The sequence below is a fragment of the Rosa chinensis genome, chromosome 2 (assembly GCF_002994745.2).
Source record: "Rosa chinensis cultivar Old Blush chromosome 2, RchiOBHm-V2, whole genome shotgun sequence".
NCBI lineage: Eukaryota > Viridiplantae > Streptophyta > Magnoliopsida > Rosales > Rosaceae > Rosa > Rosa chinensis.
In genome coordinates this window covers 1254163-1266532 of record NC_037089.1, presented here as the reverse complement: position 1 = coordinate 1266532, position 12370 = coordinate 1254163, and the positions used below count along the sequence as shown (strand labels likewise).

The 12370-nt window shown below is 39.1% G+C and overlaps 3 protein-coding genes across 4 annotated transcripts; 2 read left to right on the top strand and 1 right to left on the bottom strand.

The window, feature by feature from the left end:
* Positions 1-655: 655 nt before the first annotated feature.
* Positions 656-1786, top strand: LOC112188590 (DNA topoisomerase 6 subunit A). Its single transcript, XM_024327736.1, has one exon. The coding sequence runs from the start codon at positions 656-658 to the stop codon at positions 1784-1786; it is 1131 nt and encodes a 376-aa protein (XP_024183504.1).
* A 2885-nt stretch (positions 1787-4671) lies between these two features.
* Positions 4672-9419, top strand: LOC121051569. 2 transcript variants are annotated; one of them, XM_040514144.1, is made up of 4 exons: positions 4672-4867; positions 4977-5194; positions 5651-5827; positions 6288-9419. In XM_040514144.1, the coding sequence occupies exon 4, from the start codon at positions 6509-6511 to the stop codon at positions 7931-7933; it is 1425 nt and encodes a 474-aa protein (XP_040370078.1). In that variant the 5' UTR covers positions 4672-4867; positions 4977-5194; positions 5651-5827; positions 6288-6508; the 3' UTR covers positions 7934-9419. The 2 variants fall into 2 exon arrangements, with proteins under 2 accessions (XP_040370078.1, XP_040370077.1); XM_040514143.1 differs by having other exon boundaries at positions 4965-5194.
* Positions 9420-10682: 1263 nt separating this feature from the next.
* LOC112189639 (putative F-box protein At3g16210) lies at positions 10683-12202 on the bottom strand. Its single transcript, XM_024328986.2, has one exon. The coding sequence runs from the start codon at positions 11862-11864 to the stop codon at positions 10683-10685; it is 1182 nt and encodes a 393-aa protein (XP_024184754.1). The 5' UTR covers positions 11865-12202.
* Positions 12203-12370: the final 168 nt, after the last annotated feature.

Below are 12370 nucleotides of genomic sequence, written 5' to 3'. Positions count from 1 at the left end.
ATGAAAACACTAGATGAAACAGTTATGAAGGATTGATCAACAAATACAATCCTAAAATGACAGACACACACAATTTAACACAAGTGTTTGTTGACACAGTGTAAACCTCACCACTAAAGAAACTTCACTGCAAGGCTTATAACATTGCCTACACGAGAATCAAATTTATATCAGGGAGTGAATGGAATCCAGGAAAAGCTGTTTGGACAGCCGTGGTGGACAGAGAGCGGAGATGGTCATGGTCTTTGTTGTGGGATTGTGTACAGGGTTTATGTTTCGTTCCGGCAACTTTTGTTTGTAGGATGCAGGGTGATTTTGTAACAAGGATATTGATGAAGCTCTTATACTTTTCCAAATTTTGTGATCTCTGAATCCTGATTTATTTAAGTAAACTAAGTCGCAATTGGAAAGAGTTGTCACGTACCAACTTATTTTAGGAATAGATTATCCTGGATGGTAACCAATTAGACTCTATATAAGGAGCTTCCCCGCACCTCAATTCTCAACTTCTCTCGGCAATCAAAACTTACAATCTTCTTAGGGTTTAACTCACAAGCTTCAACATATAATGGCTTCTTGTTTTGATGAACGCGTACCAAGCTGGACAGTACCAAAAAGAGAAGAGGTCCTCAAATTAATAACCCTGAACAGCACAATGTACACCAGAATGATGATGAATTATGAGGACGCTCCAATAGAAGATCGCAATCGTCACGAGGTCAAAGACCTCTCTATAGAGGAAGTACAGGAGAAACTTGAAGCTCTCAAGAAAAAATTAGATGATGGGAGCTTTAGTTGGATTTCACTAGACAAGTCCAACGTGACCTATGGTGAGTGCAGCGATGGCGTCAAACGTCTTACAGTGAAGGATACAGATAAACGATCTAAACCAAGAGCTGAAAAAAGAGAAAAGACCCTTTCGATGGTTGATCTTATTCTCGGGTTCTTCCAAGCAAACAAGCGAGAAACACATCTTGGGGTGTTTTACGTAGGGAATAATACCGCCAGTTCATTGTTTACACAAGACGAGGAGTACGCAATTCTTAATGACATCTGTTGCACTATAGGCTGCACCAGTTCAAGTCTCTACATAGATGATGCTAGTGTAAGAGGCGTTGTTGGAGGTCTGCTTTCGTGGGTGCAGAATGGGTACGAAACCGATTGTCGAAGCCGGGATGATGGGGTGGCCATCCCGTCCATGCATTCAGATATTAGTTTGAAAAATTGTGGAGCCAAGTTCGTATTGGTGGTGGAAAACAAAGCCAGTTTTTATAATCTCATGCAAGACAGGTTTTACCGTGATTATCCATGCATAATCATCACCGGAATGGGAAAGCCCGGGGTGGCGACCAGAAGATTTTTAAAGCTATTGTCGGACAATTTTAGGCTTCCAGTGTATGGCCTTTTCGACTGTGATCCAGCAAGCATCAAATTGTTTTCGATTTATACTGTTGGGTCATATGAGGAGGCCTTCGATAGTGTAAACTTAACTTGCCCGTATATGACATGGTTGGGTGTTTGGCCGAGTGACCTATGTGCGCTTGACATACCCTGCGACGATATGAGTCCAAAAGAGATTAGAGACATGGATAATCTTTTGAAAGAAGATTTTGTGAAAGATAATCCGAGGTTGGTTGAGGAGCTGGAACATATGAAAGCGACGGAGAAAAAAGGGAATCTTGAAGCTTTGAAGGAGTTTGGGCCCACTTTTTTGTCCAAGTGCTATTTGCCATATAAGTTTAATTATCTTTTGACCGCCGTTCGCCGTGACAAGTGCGCCAATTAACAAGCTACGTTATGTCGAATTTATATTTTATTTTTTAATTTTTTAATTTGAGAGGATGTAGAATTTGATAATTTGTAATAATAGTACAAATATTGAAATACTAATAAAGTTTTGTGGGAGTTTTTTAGGCCCATTTTGCTAAATTCGAATTTTCGTGTGTTTTAACTTTGTCTAAAATGACAAGTTATGTGAACTTCTTAAGAATTGTCTTTACAGTGATATTCTTATTTTATTGTAGTTTACCATGCCATATTAGCCTTTAAACCAATGCTGATGGCCAATTGGGTGTCCACAGTTTTTGAGAATGTTACTTGGATCTGGGCCCTTTCGTAGACCAGAATAATGGGCTCTTGTTCCCTAGCTAGGGTTTCATATTTGGGACCCCGGTGGCTTCATTCAACAATTTACGTCTATGTTTGACATTTTTAGCCTGCAAATTATGATGTTTTCATTTTACATCTTGATAATGGAAGCTTCTGGCTCACCACAATTGAGCGCATTGGCAAAGGAAGTTTTCACACAAAATTATCTCTTTATAGGGTAATGTTGTAGTTTGTTAGGCTCATTGTTTAAGTGATCTTCAATGTCTTAAGCGAATGGTGCATGATTCCAGTTTTCTGGGAGATTTATAAGTGTCGGTCTAGCCTGCGATTATCAATGATCTTCATTTACTAAAAAAAAAAAAAAGCAATTTTGGTACCGATGCCAATCCCCGTTAATGTTTTTTGTTTGTTGATTTTATAGTTCGGTTTTTGTCCATTTACCCCATTTCTAGGGATTTTTTTCCCACTTATCCCATTAAGGTTTTTTAATTCTCTCTTACCCAATACACTCTAAGGGAGTCTTTCCTAATACCCCATTAAGATTTTTTTTTTTTGTTTAAATTTTTTTTTAATACCATTTTACCCCTCACCCTTTTGTTACTTAGAGAGAGAGAGAGAGAGAGAGAGAGAGAGAGACAGAGAAAATGGAAGAGAGAGAAACCATATGAGACTTCGCCGGAGCCCGTCACCGGCCGCCGGATTCCTGTCATAGGTTGCCGGACATGTTTATTACCCCAATAAAAGTCTATTGCTCCCCAATGGAGGGGCAATAGAGGTCTATTGGCCCCCAATAGATGTCTATTGCCTCCAATAGTCTATTACCCCCCAATAGACGTCTACTGCCCCCAATAGACGTCTATCAGCCATGTATTGTCCCCCAATAGACGTGATGTCTATTGTCCCCCAATACACCTGTATTGCCCCCCAATAGACGTCTATTGGCTCCCAATACAACTTTCGATCGCCGGAATGAAAATTAATTTTTCTACATTAAACAAATAAAACTTCCATTAAAGAAAAAAAATGCAGAGATTACATCCGTCTATTGCCCTCCAATAGACGTCTATTGCCCTCCAATAGACGTCTATTGCATGTCTATTGGAGGGCAATAGACGTCTATTGCCCCCAAATAAAACATTCTTTTTCTTTTTTCTTTGATTATAGGCATCCTGCCCCATGTTATCTATTAAAAAAAAAAAAAAGAATGTTGTCCAAAAAAAAAAAGGACGTCGTCTAAAAAAAAAAGAATAAGCGGTCGATCTCAGACGGAAAAAGAAAATTACAGAGGGATCCGGTCTTCGTCTCCGACAAAGAGTCAACAGAAGATCCAGATCTGGAGGTTTCTGGAGGAGGGCTCGAGTTTCGACTGGGCACCCAAGTCAAAAGCCGGCGCCGGTGCCTCGAATTTGTGACTCCGAGATCGCGTACCAGGTCGTCTTCATGCAGCTTCATCGTCGCTCCTTGACTCCGACCGCCTCGAACCACCAGACCTTTGACGTCAGCGTGAACAAGGACCGAGAGAGAGAGAGAGAGAGAGAGAGAGAGAGAGAGAGAGAGAGAGAGAGAGAGAGAGAGAGAGAGAGAGAGAGAGAGAGAGAGAGAGAGAGTGATCGGAGAAGGAACTGCGACAGGGTCGCACTGGAGAGAGAGGGAGAGGACGCAGTGGCATGATTGTAATATTTTAATTGGATTGAGGGCAAAATTGTCATTTTCTGTTAAAATGGGTAAGTGGGAAGAAAAATCTGTTGCTGGGGTAAGTGGGATAATTTTTGCATATTTTGGTGCTTTGGGTCAAGGACCCTTTATAGTTTTATAACAATATCTGGATATCAGTGTAGGTAACATATATAGTGATGTGTTCCTATATAAAAAAAGTTCTGCGAAATGCTAACATATTCATATCATCAAATGTAGACCAACTCTTTTTAGTAGTAGACCAAGTCTCTACTGCCATATATAGCTCGAGATCAAGCTTAGTTTACCAAAAATCAAGTCAGTCTACTTCTATATTGTGTTACTATACTTAGTGTATTGACACATTAATGTATCATAAACAGACACAATGAATTAAATATTCAGATAATTGACCGATTTTTAAATTTTAGTGGTAGGAAAAGAAGTGAGAATTATAGTCTATGTGAAAATTAGAAACATGGCAATTTCCTCATATACAAGAAAATAGTAAAATTTCATACGTGACAGAAAATTTTCTTAATCCAATGAGGTTGATCTAGTGTAGCATTGACTGCAAGTAGGCAAGACGCTGCAAGGCTTCTCCTAGTAATAGGAGGTCTCTGATTCGAATATCAACTTATAAAAAATATCTCTTAGAGAGAGACCATACCTAAATTGCTCAAAATAGTAGCTTACTCGACCACCATTTTTAAAGAAAAAAACAAAAATCCCAAAAGGTTGGGTCCTAAAAAGCCCAAATCTTTAATACATAATGAGGGTTTTCAGTGGGTCCGGACATAACGAACGTCAAAACCGACTCTTCACTCATCTAGTCTCGTCAAAAACCATGCAAGAAATACAGTACCTACTTTCTCACCATCACCGTTCTCTGCAAGTCTGCAACCCACTTTCTCAGAGAACCCCACTCCCCTAAAACCCTAAACCCATAAAACCCATCATTTCACCACTGCCCGAATTCACATTTCGTGCCCACTTCTCAAAATCGAAGATCTCCTTCAAAGTTCGTTTCTTTTTCGTTAAAGATCACTTCTTGAGCCCCAAAACGCTTTGGTTTCGTATACAGGTAATGGTTAATGCTCTGTTTTCCTCTGTTTCTTTCATCTTATGCATTACCCAATACTCCAATTTCTTGTGTGATTCTCATTCTTACTTTGTATTAGACTGATTGTTAGGACTGTTCTACATTTGAAGTGAGAAAGAAGCCATGGAAGGTGAGTCAAGTTCTGATTGGACCCAGAAAGAGGAAGCTGCTAAGCTTCACATAGAAGAAATTCGGACCCAGAAATATTCAATTGGTAAAGACGAAGCTAACCCCTTAGGCAAAGATCTTCATCGAGCCCTGATGACCAACATCTCAAAAGATGCCAACTTTTTGAGGGAACTCATCCTGGTATTTCCCCCTTCTCTTTAATGTTCTTATAGACTTGAAAGATTGTAGCTTTTTTCATTTAGTTTTGTTGAATTTACTTTCCGGGTTGTTAGATGTAGAATGAGCTTGAAAAAGATGCAACTTTTGTTCCAATCTTGAATTCTGTTTCTGGGTTGTTGTGTGTTGAATGCAGATGAGAATGAGCTTGAAAAAGATGAACTTTTCATTGTAATCTTCAATTCTGTTTCTGGGTTTTTATATCTAAAATACAGATGAATGCGAATTTTTGTTCTAAAGTTTCTGGGTTGTTGTGTGTTGAATGCAGATGAGAATGAGCTTGAAAAAGATGAACTTTTTATTGTAATTTTGAATTTTGTTTCTAGGTTTTTATATGTAAAATACTGATGAGATTGACCTTGAAAACGGTGCAACTTTTTGTTCTAATCTTGAATTCTGTTTCTGGGTTTTTGTGTGTAGAACGCAGAAGAGAATGAATATGAAGAAGGTGTATTGCCAGAGATGAAGTTTGTGTTGACCAAGGAAGACATAACTGAGACTGGAGCACCAGCTACACTGTTGGTTTTCAATAATGAAGTTGGCTTTTCCAGGGAGAACATGGATTCCATTTGCGGCATAGGTTAATTGAAGAGAATGGTAATTTCTTGTTAGACTTTGGAATGTTAATAACTTTATGTATCCATGGGCTCGAGCTTTGTCATTTGATTAGTCTGTGTTTCTTGTGGTTGAGTAATGTTTCCTGCAGGCTCTTTTATAATTTCTGGTTTAGACGTTTTTGATGTTCCTTTATGCATCCTTCATTTCTTGACTAAATAAGTTCTGTAGAAGATGACTCTTTAAACTTTTTGTTGTTAATGGTAGTTTTCAGTTATCCAATAATGTTTTACAGGCATCAAAGAATTTATTAATTTTTGAAGTGTAGGTCTCTACTATGTTGCCTTTGAGTGCGCCCTAGTAGTGAATGCATTATGTTAGTTCCTAATTATCCAATGTCTTTAACTTGCTCTTGTTTTCCACTGGAAGCATTCTGCATAGGACTTATCTCTCTCAATTATTTATTATGAAGTTGAACTCTTAATACCCAAGTTGCTTGCAGGAAGCGGATTCAAAAGTGTATTTCTTGTGAGTTCACAGCCTTACATTTTCAGCAATGGATATCGTGTTAGATTCCAGGAAGAACCAGATCAAGATTGTGGTATTGGGTATATAGTTCCCCAGTGGGTGAGTGGACATCCTTCTATTTCTAGCATATATGATGTGTATGGGCTCAGTAATGCCTACCCTGCAACCACAGTTATCCTTCCTCTAAAGCCTGAGATGGTTGAAGCCGTGAGAGAGCAATTGTCACAGTTGTGCCCAGAGATTATCCTGTTCTTATCGAAGTTAAAGCAACTATCTGTACGTGACTATGATTCTGAAGTAGCTGATAGGGTTTCAAGCTTTCTTATATCTAGTGTGACTAAAAACAAGGAGGTTTCTTCACGTGTGGTTCAACTTTCAAAGAAAAACTTGGATGATACTGAGGAATTATGCGATTATTACTTGTGGGAAAAGGAATTTCCGGTAAAACCTGAGAATAGATTTGGTGTAAGGATGGATGTGCAGAGCTGGGTGATTACCATTGCTTTCCCATCTGGAGAAAGGATGAGAAATGCAACTTCTTCTGTTGGTATATTCGCTTTCCTCCCCACGACAATGGTCACAGACTTCCCGTTTTTAATTCAAGCTGACTTCATTCTTAATTCATCACGAGATTCTATACTGTTGGAAAATGTATGGAACTTGGGGATTCTCAATTGTATCCCATCAGCATTTGTGAATGCCTTTCAGTTTCACTCCTTGTGTTATCCAGTGGGTAAGATTTTTGAATTTTTACCTGCTCAAGCTTCATCAATTCCCAAGTTTAAAGACTTAAGAGAGTCCATTAGAGCTGAATTGCAGAGTCTAGTGATAGTGCCTTGTGATGTTATTGAGGGTATGTCTTCCTCTGCAAGGCCTCAAGAGGCAGTTCGCGTCCTTCCAAACTTCAGGGACCTAGTGGGTGGATTTAAAATAGAAGGTTATGTTTTGAGCAGTTCATCAATATATTTACTGAGGAGGGTCTTGCATCCGTCTCTGGACCTTGAAAAATACAATGCAGTTCTGGAGTTTCTAGGTGTGGAATGGGCGAACGACCATTGGTATACCGAATGCATCCGAAGGCTCTGCAGCTCAATTGATGAAAAGGTTACTGGAGCTGGCATTATTTCATTGCTAAAGTGCATCAAGAATCTGACGTCAAGCTCTCCTGATGATCCCTTACTGAGTGACTTAACCAACAGCATTGCAGGAAGAAGGTGTTTGAAGACCTCGGATTGGACAGATCCGTTTAAAACACCAGAAGAATCTATTCTGTTTGATCCAGCCTGGGAAAGTATTCTGGATCGTACAATGTTACCAACCATTGATGAGAATTTTTATGGAACTGATATTCTTGTATACAAGAGTCAGTTACGAGATATCGGTGTGAAGGTAGATCCTTTGAGTGTTTGTTCTCTTCTTTATGGGATATTTTCTAAGCTGCACGGCACTTATTTTGAAAATACTTTCATAAAAAGTATTTACACCTTCCTGAACAAGTTCCAATGGCATCCAGAAGAGCCAGATGGAACCGAAATTTTTATAGATACTGATGATTATGATTGGGTTAACCCTGATCATTGTGTACTTCATGGTGATCCAAATCTTAGGCGCAACACCTAGTCGCTGGATGAATATTATGATGAAGAGCTCCTCCCCTTGTTTTCTTCAGTCTTTGGAGTCAAAGAGAAGCCCTCCATTGATGATTACGTGGGTTTCTGGAATGAATGCGATGCAGCAGTGATGGGCCAAGACCGCCAAGTGGCTCTGGTAGAGTCCTGGTGCTCCTTCTGGAAGTATGTTGTAGACAACTGGAATCCAAACTTTGAAGAGTGTCTAAGACAGAAGTTGACTAAATTACCTGCCACAAAGTCAACATCTGAGAAAATATATCTGATCAACAGGACAGAAGTATTCCTTGCTGATGATTTGCAACTGAAAAGAATTTTCTTGAGCTATGATGAGGCTCCATTGTTTGTGTGGTGTCCCCCAAGCGATTGTTTGTCTCCTATAAGACTTTATGAGATATATGAATCCCTTGGAGTGAGAAAGGTTTCTGAATCTGTTGAGCGCAAAGAGAATATGTGTGGCGGACTAGGTGAAGTAAGGGCAATATATGGATTGATTGGCAGGGGTTTAATCAAGATTATTCTGGGTTTTCTTGCTGGTTGGCAGGTGTGTATGTCATTGGAAGAGAGACAATATGCTGCATCTTCAGTTATCCAACTTCGAACGTACAGGATTAACAAACCATATCAATTCATTTACCGACTAATGCGTTCTGGAAGTCCAGCAGTGGAAGTGAGCGTAGCGAAGCTAGTTTACTGGATGAAGAATTCTAAGCAGTTTTTCATTGATAATTCAGGGTACACAAATGGAAAATCTGATCTAGAATTTGTTGCAGCTTTCGCTGACGAACTTGCTGAAGGACTGTTAGTGCAGGCAAGACATTATGCAGCAAGAGAAACATTGAGCCAGATTATCCAATTTGGGTTTCTGATTGATTTCGATGAGGAAAAAGTGGATGGTATGCTGATCAGAGAAAACTTACAGTTGTCTGTGGAAGATCATGAGTTTGTTGATGCTGCTGCCTTCCCCTCATCAACCGAACCTGGTCCTGTTTGTGGAAAGCGGCCATCTATGGAGAGAGATCAAGCAGGCCCTTCCACATCAACTTCTTCAAGCAAGAAGCTGCGTTAGTTCTTGGGTTGAACCTGGCTCCTTAATTGGTTAATGACTTGGATAAACAAGTTATCAGGCCATGAAGTTCATTTTGATATATTTTGGTATGATATATCATATATCCCTCATGTATATGCGGAGGATCTGTTGCCTAACATGTAAATGGTTTACATTTTAGTGTAAAATGAATATCCCTGTAGTTGGGCATGCTATATTTTCTTTGCTAATTGAAGGACTGATGACTTCTCTTACTTTGTGCATGTCTATTCCAGTGGATGAATTCAAAAATATTGATGAAGTTTCTGCACAAAAACTGATCTGGAGAGTAACTATTGAAATTTTCTTAATTTTAGTTTCTCTATTATTGATTGTCCTTTACATCGATTTCCTTGCATTGAAACCTACCTGCACCGAGTATTTGGATTGACAGTAGTGTATGAAGATTTTCTACTTTTCATTTTCGATGATTGTGGCCTGAAGCTTAACCTGCAACTGAGGCTATGACTTAAATTGTGTAATCTTACTACTCTGCAACTTTATGTCCATAATCATTGCCTAACATTTTAGTCTTTTACCCAGATCTTCCATACTTTTACTGTTGTCTTCTTATCTTTTGAAAATACAGTCGTCTCTTTAATTCACATCCATCTATAATAGTATTAGTTTTATATGTATTCCAAATACAATGTATGAATCAAACCTCTTTTCCAATTATGTATATGTTGATTATGTTCCAGTGTTCCACAATTACAGTGGGATTACTCAGAGATTTAGCCTTCTGACATAATTGCCTGATTAATAGTTGCTTATCCCCATTCCCCACTATCGTATACACAGAATTGAGTCTCACCTCACTTCACCTATATGCAACTTCTCTCCTTGTACCATCTTTTTCACCAAAACTTTCTGCTAGAAATGGAAAACCAAAGCAATAAGAAGCAAACAAAGGTAGGATCAAAAACAGCAAAACCCATGATTGTTGTACCCCTGCCACCAAGAAGAGGCCAAATCAAAGCTAGAATATTGGAGGAACTGTTGGAGCCTGTGATCAGCACCATTGCAGAAACAAGAGTGAAGTGTTTTGATGAGAAAATCTAGCACTACCATTTGGAAAAAATCAATGAGTGATTAAAGAGTAGTTTTTCCTGGTTTACTTTCCTACTTTCTTTTCAGGCTGGAAGCAAAATCATGTATCCAAGTTGTTCTGCTATAAATGAATTATTACTTCTTCGTTTGTCCCAAAAAACAAAACTTATTACTTCTTCAATTCCTTGACATTATGGATCTGCAAATTGCTTCATGTTTGTATGGATAGATTCATGCAACTATATATGTGTAGGTCATGACCATAGCCATGATCTTATTATATATAAGCCTCTCTGTTTGCTAATCATGAAATAGAAGGAAAAAAATTCATGTTGATCCAAAATATACGGGTTCTTTTGGATTAAAATGAGGCTCTCACAAATCATTTAGGAAATTTTATCAATAAAACAGGTGATATTCAGACATCCTCGATGCAGTTGCAGTCATTTAATATTTCATGGACAAAATTTAACTGAAGTCCAAAACCTTTAACCAATATTTGTTGCAGTCCAAAAACTAAAAGCAGAAATCAACAAATTAACTAACTGATATCTAGGCAACTATTTGAGTCTTTTGACCTTCTTCCATACCAGCCCAATGGCACTTAGTTACTCACTAACAAAGAGAAAATAGACTCTTCATATACAATCATATCTGGTGGATCAGACTCAACAATGTACACTTTCAGGTTCTCTTTTTGAGTATGATGGTGAATCATGTATATGTCCTCTCGATCGTTGCTCCGGATGTTACTCCCCTGCTGTGAAACCAGTCGGCCACTCTTCTTCGACCTGTTCATCACAACTGCACAAGTTTCCATGAGCAAGATTGGTTCAAGATTATACCGAGTAAACTCATTGGGAATCCTTATACTAATTATATTCCAAGAATAAATGTTGCTAATGTTGCCATATTCTCTCATGACCCAAAATTCAACACGAAGAGCATCACGACAACGGTAACCAGATTTTGGAAAGCACATTATATACAAGCATCCTTCACAAGAAACTCCCAGACGCCTATCATACATTGAGCATCTAACAACACCACGAGGCACTTGTACTTTTCGGAACTCCTCCTTTGCCAAATCAAAAACAAATAAGACTACTGGTGCTATTCGTGGATCTAAATCAGGGCGATCAGTCTCATAAGCTAACCAATGAAGCGCCTCATTCAAAAACACCCCCTTCACTTGCAGGGTTGTAAACGTGAGATTGAGAGGGCATTTAATCGATTTCCATGTCTGAGAGCTCAACGAGAAGACGCGGATCTCCCTAACTAGTTCATGATCTAGTAACTCCACCACTTTATAGTCGTCAGCGCGGGACACATGACCAAAACCACGCATCAGAGAATAGAAACCTTGGCCTAGGAATTCCTTGTAGAATCCGGTTAATGGGTTCCAGATAAACAAGCTGATCTCCCTGGAAGGTCGACAAGTTTGAATGGAAGCACCACTTACACAGGCTACCAACCCATTGCAGGAGCCTACAAAGCTGAGAGCATGCTTCGGATTCTTGAACGGCGGAGGACTCACTCTGACCAAAGATTTCTGCATTCCCAACTCCAAGTCTTGCGAATGGAATTCATAGCCGAGGTGAAAAACAAGTCGTTGCTGCTTAGGAGCAGACTGTATGTGAGATTTAGCAAAGTCTGGGTCAGAGAATAGAAAGCGCCACCGTTTACAAACGCATCTGCATCGCCCTACGGATTTCACCGGCAACCTCAGGACAATTTCCCCTGCTATAATATCTTCTGGTATTGAAATTGCCCTCCTGAGAGCCATGGATGACACTGCTCCGAGCACAAGAAATCGTAACGCAATGAAAACATGAAGATTGGTGACTGTATTGGGAACAACTAGTCTTAAACCATCTCTAACTAGGAATCCTAACGTGCTTAGGATTCAATCTGGTGTCGAATATATGTGGAAATCTAAGTCCTGTTTGCACATAAACCAATTAAGGGATTTTGAGGTCACTGTTCTTTGAAAAATGCCTGAACCGTATCAAGTAATCAACTATTTAAGGAGCTCAATTTATTGCTTTATGGGTGCAATATGGAAAAGTAAACTGGCCGCAATGATTTCTAGAATCAAAAGAGCGAGTAACCAACCAGAATATGAGTCAGAGTCTGAATCACTATCTGTAACTTAAAAACTAACAAGTTGAACAATTTGAGTATCATTCTGCTTTCAATATCAAATAGTTACTAATGTCATTCCATTAACAAAGGAGAATAAAAAACAGATAAACATTGCCAGAAGAACGAAGACAAACTCAACAGACACAA